The sequence below is a fragment of the Acanthochromis polyacanthus genome, chromosome 8 (genome assembly GCF_021347895.1).
Source record: "Acanthochromis polyacanthus isolate Apoly-LR-REF ecotype Palm Island chromosome 8, KAUST_Apoly_ChrSc, whole genome shotgun sequence".
NCBI classification, from domain to species: Eukaryota; Metazoa; Chordata; class Actinopteri; family Pomacentridae; genus Acanthochromis; species Acanthochromis polyacanthus.
The window spans coordinates 35,475,122-35,497,371 of NC_067120.1; the positions used below are offsets into that span (position 1 = coordinate 35,475,122).

Below are 22,250 nucleotides of genomic sequence, written 5' to 3' on the forward strand. Positions count from 1 at the left end.
CCAACAACAACTCTGCTGCTTTTCCATGTGTGTCGTCTGATTACCTGAGAGATGAAGCGGTTCTCCACCTTCATCACTGTAATGCAGCCGTCAGAGGATCCGATCAGCTGCTCAGACGTGTCGACCAGCTGCCACCTAGTGTCACATCTGGACATTCACTGAAAAGCATCACACATTCTACACACCATTTGTTTTTTTAATTGTTTAGAGGACACCTGTTTTTTTCTGTCGTGAGCTTTTATGTATGAATCTACACACTTTTGTTGCCTGTTTTAATGTTTAACTATGCTGGTATTCCTCTGTTTTAAATGATTTTACTGTGAAGTTTTGGTATTTTCTGTTGTAAGTTTGTGTCTTTTTGTATTCTTCAGGGTAACTTCATGGTTGTTTTGTGTATTTTTGTGGTCAGGTTGAGTCTTTTTGTGGTTGCTCTGCATCATTTTTGTCTCATTGTATCTGCTTTGTGTTGTGCTGTGTAGTTTTGTGGTTGTTTTGTGTTGCTGGGGCTGATTTGATTTCTTTTGTGGTCATTTTTCGTCTATTTGTGGTTGTTTTGTGTTTCTTTGTTGTCATCTTTTGTCACTCTTTGATCATTTTATGTGTCTTTACAGTAATTTTGTGTCTCCTTTTTGTTGTTTTGTGTCTCTTTATACTTGTTTTGTGGGTCTTTGTAGTATTTTTGCATCATTTTGTGATCATGTTGTGTTTCTTTACAATGTTTTGTTTCTGTGGTTGTTTTGTGTCTTTTGTCATTATTTTATGTCACTTTATGGTTATTTTTTGTTTCTGTGTATGTTTTGTGTCTGTATTTTGTTATTTTGATTCTCTTTATAATTCTTTTGAGTGATTTTGTTTTTACTTGTATTTATTTTGTGGTCAGGTCGTGTTTTTCTGTCAATATTTTGTGTTTCTATGGTCATTTTGTGTCTGTTTGTGGTCATTTGGTGCCTCTTTTTAGTTCTTGTGTGTCTTTTTATGGTCATTTTGTGTGTCTTTTTTGTAATTTTAAAAATCTTTTTATAGCTATTTGTTCCTCTTTGTGGCCATTCTTTTTGGTCATTTTGTATCTGTTGCCATTTTGTGTATTTTTATTGTCATTTTGTGCCTTTGTTTTGGTCATTTTGTGTCTTTTTATGGTCATTTAGCGTTTTTAATGTCGCTTTGTGGTTTGTGTACTTTTCTTTATTGTCAGTTTGTGCCTCTTTTTGGTAATTTGGTGTCTGTTTATGATTATTTTGTGTCTGTTTTTGGTCATATTGTGACTATTTATGGCCATTTTGAGTAATTTTTTTGTAATTTTGTGTCTATTTGTGGCCATTTTGTGTATTGGTATTGCCATTTTATGCCTCCTTCTGGTCATTTAGCGTCTTTTTATGGTCATTTAGTGTTTTTAAGGTCGCTTTGGGGTCAGTGAACATTTCTTTATTGTCATTTTGTGTCTCTTTGTTTCCATTTCGTCTCTTTTTACGGTTGTTTTTTCTTTTTGGTATTCTTTTGTCTTCTAATGGTAGTTTTTTGTTTCCTTTTGGTCATTTTTTGCCTCGTTCTGGCCATTTAGTGTTTTTAATGACACTTTGTGGTTGTTGTGCTTTTATATCATTTTTTGTCTCTTTGTGGCTATTTTGTGTCTCTATTTGGCCATTTTGTGTCATTTTATGGTCATTTTGTGTCTCTATTTGGCCATTTTGTGTCTTTTTATGGTCATTTTGTGTCTCTATTTGACCATTTTGTGTCTTTTTATGGTCATTTTGTGTCTCTGTTTGACCATTTTGTGTCTTTTTATGGTCATTTAGTGTCTATTAATGGTCATTTTATGTTGCTTTTTAGTCATTTAGTGTTCTTTAATGTCCCTTTGTGTTCATTCTGTGTGTCTGAGCAGTGATTTTGTACTAATTAGCATTCATTTGTGCTTGCTTGGTATATTTTTATGTCACTTTCTGGTTGTTCTGCATGTCTTTGTGTTTGCTCTGAATCAGTTTGTTGCCGTTTTAAAGTCTGATGCAGGGAACTCTTGACACTTCGGGCCCAGTCGGTCCCTCAGTAATCCCACAGTAACGGTGATCTAACAGATGTGTGCTGGTGTCGTGTCAGACGTCTGTATATATTCAGATTAAACTGACAGAACTGTGATTCCAGACTCTGGCCTGCCCCCCTCAGCGGCTCTCATCTGAATACAGCGAATAAAAGTCGTGACAGGGGATGTTCTGGGGGAAATCTGCCTATATTACAATAAGAGGGGAGAAGGGCCTCTATGCTGGTCCGATCATGCGCTTGACAGTTGTTGCTCGGCTGTGGGTTACGGCCTGCTGAGCAGAAGGTCGGCAGGCATCATGGGCTTCACCGACAGGCTGACTCGCTGACAGATCGCCGCTCGCCTCGGCCTGGAGAGACGACGGCGAGGAGGAGGAGGGTCAGAGGTCACGGCTGGGCGAAGCGGCAGTGATGGGAGACTGTCACGGCCCGGCGGTCTGCGTGAAGACGGTGAACTCATTCTGTCCGGCTCATCTCAGGGTGCTCAATTAGACCCGCTGCAGATTCATGAGCGGCAGACGTCTGACAGCAGCCTGACAGCAGCGTCTCAGCGCCGCTCATAAATACGCCTACATGTAAAGTCAGATTGGTCAAACAGCTGATGGGTTTACACCAGGGACATGAGGGGGAACTGAAACAGACACATTCATTTCTGATCAATTTATGTCTCTCTCAAGTAATTGTCTCTTTTTGGTCATTTGCTGTTTGTTTGTGGTTGTTTTGTGTCTCTTTGTGGTCATTCGTTGTCTCTTTTTAGTTGTTTTGTGCCTCATTTGGCCATTTTGTGTCTCTTTACACTAATTTTGTGTCTCTGTTGGCCATTTTATGTCTCTTTAAAGTAATTTTATGTCTCTTTTAGGTCATTTCTTGTCTCTTTGTGGTGTTTTGCGCCACTTTTGGCCACTTGTCTCTTTTCGGTCATTTGTTGTCTCTCTTTAGTTGTTTTGTGTCTCATTTGGCAATTTTGTGTCTCTTTACAGTAATTTTGTGTCTTGTTGTGTCTCATTTTAGTCAATTCTTGTCTGTTTTTAGTTGTTTTGTTTCTCTTTATAGTTGTTTTAAGTCTCTTTTTGGTCAGCTTTTGTCTGTTTTCAGTTGTTTTGTGTCTCTTTATGGTAATTTTTATGTGTCTGTTCGGTCGCTTGTTGTCTCTTTGTGGTTGTTTTGTGTCACTCTTTGGTCATTTTATGAGTTTTTTGGTCTTTTTGTGTCTTTTTTGTTGTTGTCTGATTTGTTTTGTGTCTGTTTGTGGTAATTTTGTGTCTCTGTGGTATTTTTTTAGTTCTTTCCTGTCTCTGGAGTAATTTTAGAACTCTTTTGGTTGTTCTGTGTCTCTTTGCGGTTATTGTGTGTCATTTTGGGAAAATTTTTGTCTGAAATCATTTTGTGTGTCTTTGCTGCCTCTCTGTTTGGTCATTTTGTGTCTATTTTTTTGTAATTTTTTGTTGTTTGCCTCGCTTTGTCATTTTTTGTGGGTCTTCACAGCAATTTTATGCAGTTGTTTTGTGTCTATTTTTAGTCACTATGTTTCTCTGTCATAATGTTCTCCTCATTTTGAGTCTCTGTGGTTGGTTCATCTATTTGTGCTTCTTTCATGTCTCTTTTTAGTTGTGTCTTTTCTGTTGTGATGTGCCCCATTGTCATATTTTTATGTTTGGTTTTGATTATTTTGTTTTTATTTTTGCTTGTTTTGTGTCTCTTTAAAGCAATAAATAATTCTGCCTTATTAGAGGGAAAGTACAACGCGTTTAGAGTAGAAAACAAACAAGGTGAATCACCTAAAGCTGCCAGTTCAAAGAAAACTACAAATCCCACAAATCTCTTGGCACAGCGCATGCGTTGTTGTACCATAACGACATGACGAGCGGTTGTTTTCAGTAGCAACCGTAATTCCGAACTGACTAAAGTTGGCGTAATAGGTAAGAAATGATTCACAACTAAGCTTTAAAGGGCAGTTTGATAAAATACGGAGCTTCCGGTGTCACAGCTGTCTCATAATAACTTCATTAGAAGGCTAAGCTAACCTGTTAGCCGGGTCAAGATGCTAACTACAGCTACTAACTCAGTTTGAAATTTGGATGGAGATATACTAAGCCAACTATTAGTGCTTTTCAACCACATGTCTTTAATTACCTCAATATGATGTTTTCTTTTCTCTTATTGCGAATATTTTCAAAAAATAAGTGTACAGGAAGTGACGCCAGACTCCGTTTAAATTCTGCAGTTTTTCGTTTTTTCTGCTGAAAGAAACACTACACACAATTTCAGGCATACAATTAATAAAACCGAAGAATTGGAAATAGGCAGTTTTCATTTCGGCACGTTTTCAACACACCAAACAGATTGTAGTTCAGTGAAATTCCAAATTGTTGAAGCTGCTTGCGTCAGGTTGCTGGCTTTTGTACCAAGTGATGACAGCCAAATATAAAGCTATAAAACTATAAATAATATTAAAATTGCGCTCTGTTGACGTGTCACATGTATGCCGAATACATCACAAGACCCGAGCCTTTACTTAAATGCGATAAGTGTTGTTCTGCTTTGTGTGTTTTTAACCCCACACGGAGAAAAGTTTATATTAGTGGACTTTTAAAATGAAGTTTGGCAAGAGGTTGTTCAGAACGGTTTACATTAATGTACTGTCCCAGGACTGATCACTAAACCTATTCTCAGCATCTGACGGGTGAAAATAGATGTTAAAGCCTTTGGATTTAACTAAAGAGCTCTATTTTTCAGATTGAAATATGTCCTCTGTACTGGATGAGACAGCAGCAGATATACCGGTCAAAGACATCACAGTCACCCTGTCCAGACTTACAGCTGCTGCACAAGGTTTGTTAAAATATGTGACCCACTGTTATCGTGCTTTTCTGTGAAACAGATGTCAAACTGAATACACCTCTGTGTAATATTAATTAGATATTAAAGGATCCAAAACTGACTTTACAGTAATTGCACCGATTCTAAGATGACCAGTAAGGTATTTATTGGTAGATACTGATATTTTATTGCTGCATATCAGCTTGAAATTATGCCATGTAATAATAAATGAGCCTTCCTAGCTGTATTTGTGCATTTGCTGTTGACAGTAGAACTACAATTTGATATTTAACGATCATAAAATGCCCTCAAAGTCGTATTTTTTTTTACCGTAAAAGTTCCTAAATTTTAAACTGATGCCTTTTTTTAAAATTAGAAATCGCATCAGTAAGTGTATATTTTATGCTATAAGCATATTTTACTCTGCTTTTCTGTTCCTAAGTTAGCAAACCTTACCTTGAAACAAATATTGGTTCCGTAGAGTTTAGTTTCAGACGTGTGTGTTGTTTTGACAGATTTAAATGGGATTTTGCATGTTGGTCAGGTGGAAATACAGATCAGTATCAGAAGTAAATAAACGTTGATATCAGTGTTGATTTAAAATAGCTTCTCAGCTACAGAAAGTTTATTAAGTCATCCTTGTTTAAATCCTTCAAAGCTGTGATTTTGGCATGGCATTAGGTCTTCATGCTTTTAAATGTGTTGTTTTCAGACTCGTCGGTGTACCAGCATGCTCGGGCGCGACAGGACATCTCCCGGGTGTCCAGGGAAGAGCTGGAGGATCGATTCCTGCGTGTCAACGAAGAGACGCTGCTCCTCAAACAGCACATTAACAAACAGGACGACAAGATTAAGAAGTGAGACAAACATTGTGACACAGAGCTGAAACAAACAAATACAGGAGGTTTTATTTCCTGACTTCATCAACAGCATTTGAAATACACTTTTCAGAAAGTCTAAAGGTGTTTGACAGACTTTATTTAATTTACACAGGGTTTTAAATATATTTTCATGCTTGTTTCTGACACCAACATGAGCTACTCAAATGCTTGTTGACACATAGTGCTGCTTTTAGTGAAAACCCTTATTATTATACATTTTAAAAATTTGATTAAACAGTACATCATCTCTCTGTGTCTCTTTAAGGTTGTCTTGTGGTATTTTTTTGTTATTTTGTGTCTTGTTTTGGTAATTTTTTGTATGTTGCCATGTTCCTTCTTGTAGTAGTCATATTGTGTCTTTTTTTGGTTGCTTTGTGTCTCTTTTTAAATATTTTACATCTCTTTGTTGCCATTTGGTGTCTCTTTGTGGTTATTTTGTGTCTCTTATTGGTCATGTTGTATCTCTTCTAGTTGTTTTGTGTCTCTTTTTTAAATGGTTTGTGTCTCTTTGTTGTCATTTTGTTTGTCTTTGTGATCATTGCTGTCTACTTGTGGTCATGTTGTGTCTGTTTTGGTTCTTTTGTGTCTCTTTTTGGATGTTTTGCACCTCTTTGTTGGCAATATATTTCCTTTTGTGATAGTTTTTGTGTATTTGTGGTCATTTTGTGTCTCTTTGTTGTCATTTTGTGTCCTTTTGTGATAGTTTTTTTGTCTGTTTGTGGTGGTTTTGTGTCTCTTACTGGCTATATTGTGGTTCTTTGTGTTCATATTGTATCTCTTTTGGTTGATTTTTGTGTTGCTTTGTGTCTCTTTGTGATTGTTTTGTGTAACCTTGTGCTGGGTTTATGTCTCTTTGTTGTTGCTCTGCATCTCTTGTTGGTCCTGTTATGCATCTTTCTCGTTAGTTTGTGTCTCTTACTGGTTATATTGTGGTTCTTTGTGTTCATATTGTATCTCTTTTGGTTGATTTTTGTTCCTTTGTGTTGCTTTGTGTCTCTTTGTGATCGTTTTATGTAACCTTGTGCTGGGTTTATGTCTCTTTGTTGTTGCTCTGCATCTCTTGTTGGTCCTGTTATGTATCTTTCTCGTTAGTTTGTGTCTCTTTATTTTAGTTTTGTGTCTGTTTTGTGTCATATTTTTGTCTCTTTGGGTTCTTTCACAGATTGATAGTTTCTTTAATTAGACCAAACTAAACTTTTAGAGCTCCCAGCAGTTTGTTTTCCCAAATTGTGCAACATACCACTCCTGATGAACTTAATGTATAACTTTCCAAATGTCCTTTTTACTTCCACACATTCGCACTGTAACTCTGCTTTAATCCTGCGTCTCCTCCAGACTGGGCACCAAGCTGATGAGGCTGGTGAAGGACCGAGGCCGGATGGAGCAGCTGGCAGCCGGAGGAGCTCAGCCGCTGTCCAGGGTTCGAGACGTGGAGATGGAGGAGATGATAGAGGAGCTGCAGGATAAAGTTCGGCGGCTACAAACCGAGAACGAAGGACTGAAGCAGCGCCTCCTACTGGCCAAGCAGCAGCTGATCAACTCTCAGAGCCACAGGCCGACGCCGTACGGACACGTCCAGCCACGAGTCAACTCTGGACTGAAGAGGTTAGGAGACGGCGCCTCGTCTCCTTCTCAGGCTCGACCGAAAAGTCAGTATTTTTTCAATATAAAGCAACTACTTGGACTGTTTATTAATTAGTTAGTCGTCTTAAAAATGTCAGAAAATTTATAATGACCTCCTAGTTTCCTAGTTTTTACTCTGTCTACCGAAGAAAACAGAGAATAATTGCATTTGTGCGGCTGAAAACACACAAATTTTACTGTTTTCTTAAAAAGTTACTCTCAGCGATTCATCAGTGTCAGGCTGGGTGACTTGGTTATTGAGTTACATGACCTACAGTTTCTTTTTTCTCTCTCTCTCTCTCTACATCAGGGGTGTCAAACTCATTTTAGTTCAGGGGCCACATTCAGCCCAGTTTGATCTCAAATGGGCTGGACCAATAAAATTACAGCATAATAACCTATAAATAACACCAACTCCAAATATTTTCCTTTGTTTTAGTGCAAAAATGTTCACATTTAAGGAATGATCTTTTTACTAAACATTATGAACAACCTGAAATTTCTTAAGGAAAATAAATTCCAGTTTATCATTTTCACGTTACAAGCTACAGATGAGAGTGTCAACAAAGGCACAACACATTTAGTCCCAGGTATCTGGAACTGAACGATACAGTATTTTACTTTATGATGAAAATGACAATTCAGAAAAAAAAAAAAAAAACAGGACAAAATGTTACACAAATGAGATACAAAATGACAAAAAGCGACAAACAAAACGACAAAAAATGAGACAAACGACACGTATCAAAGCATAAATTTGGACAAAACCGTTACATAGCGACAAAAAAATGTACAAACGACGACAAGACAAAAAAATTACACAAATGGCACAAAAGAGACCAAAAATGACAAAAATGAGAAACAAAAAAAATAAATTAAAGCTGCAAGCGGGTCCTCGCATCTTTGCTGGTCAGCGAATCCACACATGTCCAATAGGGGGCGCTGCGACCGAGAGTGCATTTGGGCCCATTGATGTCATCAGGACTGGACTCTGATCACACATGTAAAGGTTCAGGCAGATCGGCGCATGTACAGCTAGTTATACAGCATTTCCTGTCCATCCACCAGGTGGCGCTATGACTTTGGCTGTATATCTGCATGTGACTGTCATCAGGGCAGGTCTCTGATCATACATGTAAAGTTTCATACAGATTGAAGCATGTTCAGGGCAGTTACACAGCATTTCCTGTTTCATGGTGAATTGTAAATCTCCAGGCGTCGCCATTTCTACGCCCTGAGACTTTTACGAAGCATTCTGATAACTTTTGATCAGCTATGCCTGCTGTACATTCTGACCAAATTTCAGCTCTCTGTGTTACCCTGTTTGAGTATAGCTTTTGAAAATAGTCAAAAATGACCCAAAATTGTCAAAAATATGACCCATAATTCAAAATGGCCGACTTCCTGTTGGGTTCTGGGCATGGGTGTCAATTACACTTTTGTGCCTTTTAACCAGTTACTTATATCTACCAAATTTCATAGCTGTAGGTGACAGGTACTGACCATAGTAAATGTTTGAAATTTTTCAGGCGGCGCTATGGAGTTGTTTTTCCACACACATATGCAGTTCATTTAAAATATCAAATCTTCAGCAGTCCTGATGTGTGTGGTAATTTTGGCGAGCATTTGAGGGTTCCAAACCTGTCAAAATGTACTTTGTCATGGAATAGCACACATCATGAAACAATTCCCTTGGTGTCTGCATGCATTCACGTTCAATGGTTGCTCTCAGTTCAGTGACTGTTGCAGGTCTCATTGTGTAGACTTTGTCTTTTAGGTATCCCCATAAAAAGAAGTCTAGTGGTGTGAGGTTAGTTAGTTATCAGCTGCTAAAAGATGTATACATTTTTTTGTGGGACACCCTGTGTGTATATGTGTATGTCTATATTTATATATAATGTCATATATATTTTATTCTATATTATTAAGTTTTAAATATTATTTAATTAAATGTAAATTTTACCTGTAATGACTTTAAGAGCCAGCAGGTGTCAATGTGGAGCGTGTCAGCACCTGTACCTCACCCACAGATACTGTTGCCTGTACAAAACAACAAAAGAGCAATGAACAATCTAGTATTTTACTTTATGACCAAAACAACTTGTCATGGTCCATAAATTATTTTAAATTTATAGTTTTACCAGTGTACAGATGGCAGTTAATGTCTTCTCTGTAATTTTTACACTTTACAAAGTCAGGTCATATTGGACTCTTGAGCAGAGTGATTTTGGCCTGTGGGCCGCATGTTTGACACCCCTGATCTACATGAACCCAAGACATGTTCCACAATGAGTTTTCTGTTTAAAACTAACCATCGTGCTGGTTTCCATGTCTGCAGGGATGCACATAAATTTAGTCACTAGAACTCTGATTTGTGATTTGAAACACTCCTGTTTTCACTGTTCGTGTCGATGTGTTCATTCTTCTGCCACCAGAGTTACTGCAGTCTCTTCTCTGCCACTAAATCTAGTTTTACTTCCCCGTCTCCTGCATCTTCCTCACTGACCCTAATTACTTCATGTTCATCCTTCATTTGTTTGTCTTTTTCCTGCAGTGTTCTCTTAACCAAGTGTCTCCACATTACTGGTGAAAGTCGTGCTGTTTTATCAAATGGTCTGTGAATCTGCCTCCTGCAGGTACGAGGAGTTTGGAGGGAGGCGGCAGACCTCCGATCGGTCAGCTGCCTCGGTATGGACACAGTCTGCTGGAGGAGGCGAGGGCTGAAATACGAAACCTGTGAGTCCCGAATAATGTCGTCAGGTAGCTGTGCTTCACAGCTGGGTGATAGTGACTGGTTTGTGGTCACTGAGAAGAAAGAAACCAGAAAATATTCATATTTAAGACGCTGGAACCAGAATTTAGATGGTGCTTCTTAGAAAAATTACTCCATTAGATATCAGCTTAGGTGTTTCCTGTGAACCCGTTAGCTTCACTTTGTAGCCGTCTTTGCTTGTTTTTCTTTCCTGTCGTCTTGTATCTGTCTGGTCTTTTTTTGCATTTCATCTTATGTTCCTTGGTGATGTTTTGCATCTCTGTTGTTTCTCCATCACTTGTGGCTGTTTTCTGTCTCTTTATAGTTGTTTTACGTCACTTTTTGGTGGTTTTACATCTTGCTTCCAAGTCTTCGTAGTTGTTTTGCATCTCTAAAGTTACTGTGAATCTCCGCTGTCCATTGTAGTTCTGTATCTTTGTGGCCGTTGTCCTTTCCTGTTGCATTGTATCTAATTTTGTGTCACTCATTGGTCTTTGCTGTTGTTCTAACTGAACAAAAATTTAAAGAAAGTGTGTTATTTCTCAAAAACCAAGATGACAAAAGTTGAGTTTTTTCCACAACCCAAAGATGTTCAGTTTACTGCCACAGAGGAAGAAAGAAACTGGAAAATATTCACGTTTAAGAAGCTGGAATTACAGAATTTACTCTGTGTTTCTTCAGAAAATCAATCAAATCATTTATCCACATCACTGCCGTTTAATTAAATAGCCGTGAGCTAATCATTTCATTCTAGCTCCCTTTGTAATGAGGGTAAATAACTGCAGAATTGTGACTTTGTGTGTCCAGAGAAAACGTGATCGAGTCCCAGCGGAGCCACATGGAGGAGCAGGAAGGAATCTCAGAGCTGCTGAGGGAGGAACTGAGGAAGAAGGAGGCCGAGTACGAAGAGAAACTCCTGCAGGTTCGACAGCAGCAAACCTCCAAACTCAGGTAACGTGTTGGTTTGTAATGAGGGCAAACTGACCCTTTAATTAAAGCTGTTCTGTGAGCAGAAATGCTGCCAGTGGGGGAGCAGTGTGAACGTTAATTTACTGTGTGTGTCTGATTTTCTACATAAGTAAAAATATGTCCAAGACCAGAAATTCTACTTATGGAAGAATCTGTGCATTATTGTTATTTTCCACATCCAGAATATTTTTTTTCTGATTAGCCCCATATGGAAGAATTAGTACTTTGTATATTTTTGGTTTATTGCTATTTTCTGCTGATTTTCTTCACACATTTGCTTTATCCCCTTTGCAGCTGTAACACTGCAAATTTGGGATTAAATTGAGAAAAAAAAAAAACCCAAACGTTTCTTCTTCTAGAAATGTTACTAGAAGTGGGAGAGTTCAGTGTTTGTCCGGGTCATCTTAAATGTGCTTCTTTGCACAGAGAAGTCTGTAAGAAAGTAGGTTTTCGTGAAGAAAATTCTTCAGTGGAATACTGTTTGCTCAAAAGAACATTCACAGTCGTCTCTCAAGTCAAAGCGAATATTTTACTTGCGACAAGGAATCAACGTGAACAAGTGACTGGCAATATAAAGAAACAGTTTAGCTTTTATACAGGCGCATAAATAAGTTACATAACCATGATTTACAGGATGTTTCAACCAGCTGCTTGCAAGACCAACTTAGTAAATTTTCATGATTAACTCTGGCCATGAAAATATAACGAGTACATTGTTTTATGAGTTCACAGTCACACAGTTATGCAGTAATTTGAAATCATAAAGAGCATTTAATCATAAAATTCTTACCATTTCATAACAGTTTTAGATTTAGAAAACAGCTTTTGTTGGTTTTACTTGTATCTGACAAACTTTAAAAGCTTTAAACATTGCCCCCAAATGTTGTGCAGTTTAGGGCTCATAGTCCAACAGTGAAGCAAGTCTGCCCCTGTTTGCCTACATTTATGACAAATTCAGAACCTTTCCTATTATTGATAAATGAAATGCTTTATTTCAGGTCTGATGCAGCCCCCTCTCTGTCTGTCGTCTCAGAAATATCTCTCAAGCAGCAAAAACTGAGCAAGAAACACAGACCAGGAAATTTAGCTTCACTCACTCGCTAAAGGCAATGCTAATGCTAATGCTGGCGGCTAAGTTAGAAGGCAGTGGTAGATTTACTTCAAACACAGTCTGGAAAACGATAATAATAATTTAAGATCTGGACCTTAGCGGACAATAAAAGTGATAAAACAGTGAAATATTAAGAAAATAGAGAAGAACACCAGGAGACAAACTGGTCAGTTGATCCCATAGACACAAGATTGACCATGAAATGACAAAAAGCAAAACAAATGAGAAACAAAACAACCAAAAACGAGACACAGGACAACCAAAAGGAGAGACAAAGTGACCACAAAGAGACAAAAACGTGCCAAAGACAAAAAAATGACCAAAATGAGATAGAAAATGACAAAATTAGCCAAGAAATGACAAAAGACAACAACAAACGAGACACAGAACAGCACAAATGAATAACAAAATGACCACTCATATTTCTATTTTACATATTCAATTATGCTCACCCTTATTAATATAGAAATGTAGATATGAATGATGGGTTCTCTGCTGTCACATGCTGTCAAAAACACTTCATTTAATCTGTATTGCTTTCAAATATCAGTTATCGGGATTTCTCGATTGCCTATTATCGCCATTAGTATTAGCGGAAAACAAATCAGTTGTTCCGTGTCAGGAATATGCAGTATTTCTGGGAAGATTTTGTGGAGTTTTGCCTTTGAATAATGCCGTCTGTGTAGGACTTTAACTGTATTAGGAGGCGCTGAGAGTTTTATTATCTCAGCTTTTGTCCTTCATTCATCAGCACATAGAAAATGGAGAATCTGCAATTTTGTCTCAGTTTGACTTCAGCCTGAATGTGATCCGCGCCGACTGTGTTCGGTTCAACCTCTTCATTAAACAGACAGAGGAGACTCCATGTTTTCTGAGCTGTAAACAAACCTCTCCTCCTCCCAGGTCTCACGTCAGCAGCAACGTGACGATGATCAAACTGCAGAAGCAGCTGGAAGACAGATCCAACGCCGTGGCTGAGCTGGAGGGTCGATTCCTCCAACTGCAGGAGGTGAGGCGCTTCCTCCTCGCCGGAATCAACTCACAGGGAAAAATAATGAGTCCAGCAAATCAATTTCACCTGTTGTCTCCCAGATAACAAATCAGCAAACAGTCTGAGGCGAGTCGACATCATGTTATGGTGCTGATTTTCCCATCAGGCTCAGTTTTCTCTGTAACCGCTCGGGTTCAGGGGATCAATAATCCAGCATCAGATCCTCTTATCACATCCAAACACTTTAAATCTCCTGTCAAATCTCATTAATTCTAGATTTATTTCTGTTTTTAAGAAACTAGAGTCTCAGATTCGACTCAGTTCAGTCATCAGCTGTTTATTTACAGCTGCTAAATGAATGAACACAAACATTATTGGATTCACATCAACAGACCTGAGCAGCAGGAAAATAAAACGCCTGCTGACATTTTTACAAACCAGATCACAGAGGTCCTGGTTCTCAGCTCTGAGCCTAATGAGCTCCACATATCGATCTGCTGGACAAACAGTGGAAGCTCCTTTTACATAAATACAGCCGGGAAGAAGACGTGATGAACGGCGAGAGGAGGCATCAACAAACAAAGTGTCAGGGTTTATTGTCACTGATTGCTGATGAGATGAAGAATAGAAGACCCTCTGAGCCAAAATGCATTGATTTATCCGTGCATATTAATAAAACATCTGTTTGTAATAAAGAATTTAGAATACTTAGAATCAGGAAACCTCTAAAATCGGATGCTCTTTCATTAATAAGATGTGTGACAGTTATTATTTTTTCATCTTTAGGGACTCAAATGAGTATTTGAGCATCATAATAGGACAAAGAGTTCTTGTGCACTAATAAATTAATTAAATAATCACTGAAGCCGCAAACTAAATGTTCTCTTAAGTGAACAAATTTATGCCACAAATTCTAAAAACGAAGTTCTGTACACGTCGTAAGATAGGCAAGAGCAAAAATATGTGCAGAAAGCCCAATTAAAATGCATGAAGTCAATTTCTAAATAAAAAAAACCTATAAAATGCTAAAAAAAATTCAGACATAAATGACAACAGAGAAGAAAAAATGTCGAGTTCCACATCACAGTGACCTGCATCTGCTGTCCTGAGGTTTGCAGTCGGTAAATGAGTTGAGAAAGTGAATCTGTGGTTTCCAGAGTCAGCAGACACTGAAGGCCAGTCATGAAGCGGCGATGGCGAAGGTGGACGAGCTGTCGGCTCAGCTGAAAGACGAGCGCCTCAAGAGTGTGGATCTGGAGAAGCAGCTGCAGAGCTCGAGCATTTCCAGGCTGAGGGTGGAGCAGGTGAACGTTTTGTGAAACATCTCAGTCAGTCTAGTTTTAATCGTTTTATGCCTTCAGAATGCAGTCAGGCTCTAGCAGCGGCCGTGTTTGTTGTGTACGGTTACCGTGGTTACAGGTTAATACTCACCTGTCGATACCTGCAGGACGGCTGAGTTCTTACTTTTCTTTCCTTTGTTGTTGTTGCAGCTGCAGGAGAGAATCGGCGAGCTGGAGCAGGAGAGAGACCTGCTGAAGGACAACTATGACAAACTGGTCAGCAGGTGAACAGCACATCTTTATGTTACCTGGTTTGGTTTACCTGAACAACTGCAGACAGGCCACACAAAGCTGGTTGTCTACTCGATAAGTTTTGCAGGGCTTCTGAACTTGGTTTTGAGCACACTGGACAGGTTCACAGACATGCAGATCTAGAGCTGCAGATTTATCACAGGAAGAACAAAATACAATCCTAAACCAATGTGAGGAGTTTACAACTAACAAACTGCTGCGGCAAAGTCAGGAAAGAAAGCTGCAATAAACTGCAGACTGTGTAAAAGCAGAACTTATACACTTTTGAATGTCACTGTCCTTTTGTATATAAGTTACTTAGATGTAGTTTTTTTTTTTTAATTAAGATTTATAATTCTGCATTACAAGACCAGATAGTGAAGCTGCTGATTGAGTCACTTTATAGCTCTCACAAAGAAGACAAATTGCTTAAAGAATCAATAATCAAGTAATGAAAATAAAGCTGTTTCCATGTTGATATTGAGGATGAATTCAATAAACTCAGATTCAGTCTCATTCTTATGGCGTCTAAGATAGTTTTAGCCTTATTCTTTCAGATGCTTGTTCAACTGGAGCAAGTAAAGAACAAATCTGAAGAGTAATTCAAGCTGGTGAGCAGACTTCCACTAGGGACGCCCTCGAGTTTCTTTGATTGACTGATTTTTTTCTCAACTTATCAGTTTCTGCAGGAACCTAAAACCATCTAAGACAGATTATTTATTTACATCTACTGTCACACAGGTTTCCCATTCTTAATAAATCTTTTAATGCGTTATCTTTGAATGTGGTGCAAAGAAAGAAGAAAATATAAAGAAGCTGCTTTAATGTGAACATTTTAGACTATTTAGAATTTAAAAAGTTACTTCTACAGACAAATTGATTATCAGAATAATAGAATATGCTTTATTATGCAGTGTATAACAAGATTGGAGAGCTTCTCCTTTTCAGTGCAAATGAATCTTAAGATAGTGCAAACAGTCTGTTTACAAATATGAATATAAATATCAGAGTGAATGAGGCAGTGGTGTGTATTGTACTTTTCACATTGTGTTGTTGGCTGAGTATGAGACATAGTCACATAATTGACAACTATTCCATTCATTTCTGCAGCTCTAATCTGCACTCGGCTGTCACTCCCTGCATATTCACCGTCGATGCTTGTGAATCAGATATTTACGCCCTCAGTTTTGTGTGTCTGCAGCGCCTTCGATGTATCTCAGCAGCAAAAATGGCAGATTCAGGAGCAGCAGCTGAAGTTACAGATCTCTCAGCTGGAGACGGCGCTGAAGGCCGACCTTGTCGACAAAAACGAAATCCTGGATAAAATCAAGGCTGAGAGAGGTACGTTTAGATGTTTAAGTCTTCTATTTCCAACGTACAACCTATGATTAGGAGATTTACCTCCAGTAACATGAAGCGTATGCTCCTCCTGCAGAGTGGAGCGTAAATCATGATATTTATCAGAAGTAATAAGAAATAGTAATAATATGGATTAGCCTCCGATTCTTTCTTCAGATACAAATGAGAAGCTGATGGAAGAAAATAAGAAACTTCAGATCCAGTTTCTGGAACAGAAGCAGCAGCTGGAGGAGCTGAACGGACGGATGAAGTTCTACGACAGAGTGAGATGAACTGAGTTTACAATAAATACCCCGATCACAGAGTTAATACAAATCAATAATAATTAATATGTCCTGCACAGTGTCACATTTTTCACGTTTGCTTTTGTACCTTTAGATCAATCATTAAAACCAATTAGAATATGTTGTAAATGTAGAAGCTACAGCCATGGCCATAAGTTTGGACACAACATGACTTATGTCTGTTTTGATGTCTATTACAGAACATAACTAATATTTTTTGACAGCACCAGTTTAATTAGTCAACAAATCAACAAGGGATATAATATTATCAATAAATTCCAACAACTGGAAGAACTTTGTTCCCAAAACATAATATTAGAAGAAAATAACAAAAAAAATGCAGTACTTTCGCAACCGAATTTGGTAAGAATAACAAAATGACACCAAACTCTTTTGATGTTTTTTTAAATATGAAACTTAATATAGTTCTCAGGAGTTGTGTACTGTATTGTAAGTGACAATTTTGTGGTATTTTCTAAGATTCACAAGCGTCATGGTACTTGTGTCCAAACTTATGGCCATGGCTGTGCAGCTGTCATTTTAGTTTGTCAGATACATGTTTAGTCTACAATTAAGTATCAGATCAGTCTCAGTATCAGAGATGTTAAAGGACAACGTTCACACTGGAAAAAATGCCCCTCTTAAAACAAGTGAAAGTGAAAAATGTTTTGGTAAGATTTCTTGAAATAAGATATGATATGTAGAATATTGAGATCTTAAAATTAGCTGGAAAAACCTATTTTAAGCAATTTTTTTTTACCAGGATTGTCAAGCTTAGGTGTCTGAAAATAAGTCAGATATACTAAAAAAAAGTAGTTTTTTACTCGAAAACTGAAAATTTTTGCTTTCATGTAATCTCCTAATTTGAGATGTTTTAATCCTCCTCTTGTCTTCATTTACAAGCACCAAAAAATATTGTTTCCTTGTCTGAAAAAAAAAAAAAAAAATCAGCAAAACAATCGCCAAATTTCTGAAATTTAGCAAAAACTTTCAGGAAGAAAACTCCAATAATTCCTTAAAAATTTGTCTAAAAGTTTTATCTTTAAAAAATCCATTGAATTCAGCAAGAAAATTCTTGTAAATATTTTCAAAAAATTAGTAAAAATCTTCCAAAAAAATCCTAAAAATATCTAAAGTGATTCCATATATATCAGTCAAACTTCCTAATATTTTCTTTAAGAACATTCACATAAAAATCTGCCAAAATCCTGCAAAATTCGCTGGATTTCGGTTGATTTTTTTGTGTGAATGTTCTTAAGAAACATTTTTACCATTTCTTTTTTTTCACCAAAAAATGTTCAAAAATTTCCCAAAAATGTTGAAAATGTGGACATTAGAAGTTTTACTGTGAAAATATTTATTTATCACATTTTCAAACATTAAAACGGGTCAATTTTGACCCACAGGACGACACGAGAGTTAAACTTATTTTGAGTTTTCTTGTAAAGTACAACTCAAAACAAGATAATTTCAAGATTGTTTGACTTAAGAAGATATTTAAGATGCATTGTCTTAAAACAAGTCCCTCTATCTTGCTGAAATGTTATTTGTTAAGTGAATTTGTCTTAAATCAAGTGGGATGAGACATTTTGACTAAAAATAAGACAACTAGACTTGGTAAGATGTTGAGTTTTTCAGTGCATCGCTGTTTCTGACATTCATCGCTGTTTTCGTTAAAGGAGGGAGATTACGACGTGGCTGAACTCACTGAGGCTCTGCTGCTGATTAAAGTAAGTGGAACGTCTTTGTTTTTGTTCCCTCACAATGAGTTATCTCATGTCTTCTTCCATAACGTCACCACGTCTCCTCCTCAGACCCGTAAATCCCAGAAGAATGGAGATCTGGGCTTTCTGAAGGAGGTGGAGGAGGAGGCGAACGGCACCGAGAGCTCCGTCAGAGAGCTGAGAGCCGCTCATGCTGAAACCATCCAGGAGCTGGAGAAGACCAGAAGCCTGCTGAACGTGGAGAACAGGATCAGCAAAGACTACAAGGTGGAGGGAGAACATGTGGAGCCGCAGTGTTTAGGCCTAATCCCAGTCTGCACTCTCATATAGCAGCTGCTTTAGGATTAAATAGCTGAAGTTTGCTCTCAGGAATTCAGATCACAGCAGCAGTTATCAATAACATCATTATGACTAGTTAGACTTTTTATTACAGATATCTATAATGTCTGTCTGACCAGTGAAAACAAGCCACAGTAATTCAGTTTGAGCTAGTCAGAATATCAGGATGTTTGTGGATAAGATTGTTATAAAATGCTGTGAAATAGAAGGAGCTCATCAGCCAGGAATTTGTTGCAGAATGTGACCTTAGTACCTCAGTTTCTTAATACGACTTTGTTCTAATAAGAGTCTCGGCTCGCTACCTGAAATGTAAGCATGCTCAGTGAAGTCTGTTTTGTGTTGTCATGGTAACGAGGCGGAGCTGGACGCGGCGCTACGGAAGAAGGAAAGTGATAAAGTCGAGTACGAACAGAAGCTGGAACGTCAGGCTCAGCTGCTGGACACCAGGGCGGCAAAGATCAGGAAGCTGGAAGGTATCCTCATTTGAACAGAACTACTGAGGAATCAGGTTCAAGTTTAGTCAAACTTTTGATATTTCCTCTCATAAATTCAGATTTTTGTTTGTAATTTTCACTCAGTAAATCAAAGTTGCACTACCAGTCAGAAGTTTGGAAACACCTTCTCATTCAGCGGTTTTTATTTCATTATTTTCTACATTGTAGATTAATCCTGGAGACATCACAACTGGAAAAGAACACATGTGGAATTATGTTGTAAAGAAAGAAGTTTTGATCTTCAGTATTAATCTGCAATGTAGAAAATAATACAAATAAATACAAAGCATTGAATGAGAAGGTGTGTCCAAACTTTTGACTGGTAGTTTTTGTTCTCGAGCTCATATTTTTCGTCGCTTCATATTTCTGCAGGTTAATTGACAACACTCCTGCAGAGCCCTACAAGGGTCACAGGGAGAGGTTTTTGTTTTGTGTTTCCTTGGAACACTTTTATGTGACTTTGTAATCTGCTTTACATTTCGTCGCATCCATATAAAGTTGTGTGTCGGTTCAGTCCAGTCATAACGCTCTTCCAGCTTAGAGAAACACTTTGCAGATACAGACAGGAGACATGATGTGACGCTTAATGCATTTAGTGATTAATATTCATTTTAAAAGTTGATCTCCAGCAGTGTCCACCTGCTGGTTGTGAACGCAGCTGTTCAAAACCGGGACTGGAGATGTAGCAAAAATGTTGTGAGGGAACACAAAACCATTGTAAAATAACAGAAATGTACTTCAATGGAACACAAAACTTACCGCAAGATAACGCTCAAGTACTCCTCAAAAATTCTCCGCCTTGCCTTCAGATGGCCACTGAAGTGTCTGATTAAGCCTCAGTGAGCAGAGTTATTGTTTTTGGAGTGTTGTTTTCAAGAATTTGATCATGAACTTTAAATCTTACTCATTTTTTGCAGCTGCAGTTGTGCTGTTTAACAGCTGCACTGTTTTGTTCATCCATTGTTGTCTGGTGTTTCCACAAACCACCAATCTTAGATGAGCAATTCTTTTATGCCGACAAAGTGAGTAAGGGTGAGTTCTTTACCTTGCTGACTTGTTTCGACTACGTCTGCAGTCTTCCTCAGAGCATCATCTGACGTGTGATGATGTCTTTTTTATCATGTGGCCGGTCTGACAGATCTGTCAGGCCGCCGTCTGATGGTTTCCGGAGGAGGGCGTCCCAGGTGTGTGAGAGGGTGTAAGCCTCTTCTACACAGGATTCAGATCATGCAAGAAAACATTCATAGGCGAAACAGGAAGAGCATTCAGTATAAGATAAAAGGAACACCAGACAGAATGTGAAAATAGAGACGACTGACAAGAACACTAAAAGAAAAAGCTGATCAAGAAAACAAAAAATCAGCCGTCACAGACCACTGCATGAGAAACAAACACATTATGGACTGGGATAAGAGCAAACTTTTAACATTGAAGACCGACAAGCATAAGAGGTGGATAAAGGAGGCCATTCAAATCAGAAAGCAGAACAATAATTCCATGAACCGGGACGAAGGTAAAAAGTCACCTTTACTAACTTTGTCAGCAAAAAAGAATCACTAATCTAATCTAAGAAAACGACAAAATGAAGATAATCAGCCACCAATCTTAAACAGACGGCAGCAGTATACTGTGTCCAACATGTTATCACAAATGATCTTAAATGTTTGAATTGATGTGGTTAGTTTTGATCATTTATTGCTTTTTCTGTCTTGATTGGTCGTTTGTAGTTTTGATTATCCATCACCTGAAGCTCTTTTCTGTCGCTGCTCCTCAGCTCAGCTCAGAGAAATCGCCTACGGCACCAAAACCTACGTCTTTAAACCGGACGTCACTGATGAAGACGAAGCAGGCGAGTTCAACGAGACTCTGCATCTAGAACGAGGAGAAAACCTGCTGGAGCTTCAGATCGTCAGCGCCGCTCTGTCTCCGTCCGCCCTACAGGTTCTGGAAGATGCCGAACCCACCACCTTCTGCACGTATTCCTTCTACCTGTTCGACCTTCACTCCACTCCGGTGGTGACGGGACGCCAGCCCAGATACGGCTTCACCTCCAGGTACGTGGTGAACATGGACGACAGCTTCCTGGACTACCTGCACAGGTACTCGGTCACGGTGGAGCTGCATCAGGCGCTCGGTCTGGACTGGAGGACGCTGGCGAGCGGACAGCTGAGGCTGCAGCAGCTGCTGGAGCAGGACGGGAAGATCCACGGCAGCATACCGCTGGTCGGTGAGTGGAATCGGATAGATAATTATAACGGTGGTGGTAAATAATAAAGTCAAACAGTATAAGAGCTGTAGATCATGGAGACACAAAGTTTAAACCTGCACTAAAAAGTCCTGCACCTCTGTGGAAACAGAACAACCAGGATGAGAAGGAGAGAGAGCTCCACTATGTTTTCTATGTAGTATAAAATGTTAGAATAGCATAAATCATACAAAAACAAAAAATAAAAGTTTAATTTCTTTTATTATTTATTATACAAAAAAAATAAAAACATGGAATTAACAATTGTCTACAGGAGTTAATAGTGCTGGAAAAAATGGCTTCTTCACATACTATAGATAAATAACAATTTACATTTTTACAACCTCTACAAACTCTGTTCATCGTCAGTAGAAAGATGTTTCTCCATGCTGAATGTATCTTCTAACAAGTTGCTCCTCTGTTCACTGTTTCTGAGCCATGCTGCATTTATTTCATTGATCCAGGAGCTTTGATTGTTGTCCTCTGTCTCTCTGTGGCAACACTGCCAGCAGTTCAACCTCAAAACCCTGAATTTTTGTAGCGTGACTGTTGGTGACAGCTGAGTCAGTCATGGCTTCATGGTTGTGCAAATACTTTATTTTTGGCTTTTTTTTTTTTTTTTTTTTACACTTTCTAGCTCATGAATTGCATTGTTTGTTTGTTTTTTTTTCCCCTTTTTTCTGTGATGAAATAAAGATAACGTGCCTTTTAGACCAGTCGGCAGGTGTCTGGGTTGGGAGTGTCAAAGATCTATTTTAATGGCGATAATTGATTTTGATGTCTTTTCTCAGTTTATTTTGGTATGCAATGACAGACACACGTGCATGTAATTCCTTCTTAGGAACAAGTGAGGGGTGTCGGTCCTTTGGTTCAGTGGATTATTGGCTGAGGCTGAGGATCCCCATGACAGAAACCATCCAGCTGTTTAAGGAGAAGCTGAAGGCTGTAGGATACATCAGTCAACCTGCACAGGTACCTGAGAGTTAAAGGACATCTACAGCTTATTATTTATCAGTTGTATTAGTTGTAATAAACTGGGCTACAGCTAAACATTCT

At 38.4% G+C, this 22,250-nt stretch overlaps 1 protein-coding gene across 2 annotated transcripts in view; it reads left to right on the top strand.

Annotated features, from left to right (window-relative positions):
- Nucleotides 1-3,829: 3,829 nt before the first annotated feature.
- Nucleotides 3,830-22,250, top strand: part of rpgrip1l (RPGRIP1 like) — a 31,390-nt gene continuing 12,969 nt past the window's right edge. For both annotated transcript variants that reach the window (XR_007943698.1, XM_051951886.1), the window contains exons 1-16: nt 3,830-3,950; nt 4,768-4,863; nt 5,564-5,708; nt 7,068-7,381; nt 9,992-10,091; nt 10,915-11,058; nt 13,091-13,196; nt 14,336-14,482; nt 14,669-14,742; nt 15,951-16,090; nt 16,265-16,371; nt 18,072-18,122; nt 18,207-18,383; nt 18,811-18,928; nt 20,724-21,176; nt 22,036-22,166. Coding sequence is in view for 1 of the 2 variants with exons in the window: in XM_051951886.1 (XP_051807846.1) it covers nt 4,776-4,863; nt 5,564-5,708; nt 7,068-7,381; nt 9,992-10,091; nt 10,915-11,058; nt 13,091-13,196; nt 14,336-14,482; nt 14,669-14,742; nt 15,951-16,090; nt 16,265-16,371; nt 18,072-18,122; nt 18,207-18,383; nt 18,811-18,928; nt 20,724-21,176; nt 22,036-22,166 (2,295 nt within the window). In the remaining variant the exon portion in view is untranslated. The remainder of the gene's footprint in view (nt 3,951-4,767; nt 4,864-5,563; nt 5,709-7,067; nt 7,382-9,991; nt 10,092-10,914; nt 11,059-13,090; nt 13,197-14,335; nt 14,483-14,668; nt 14,743-15,950; nt 16,091-16,264; nt 16,372-18,071; nt 18,123-18,206; nt 18,384-18,810; nt 18,929-20,723; nt 21,177-22,035; nt 22,167-22,250) is intronic.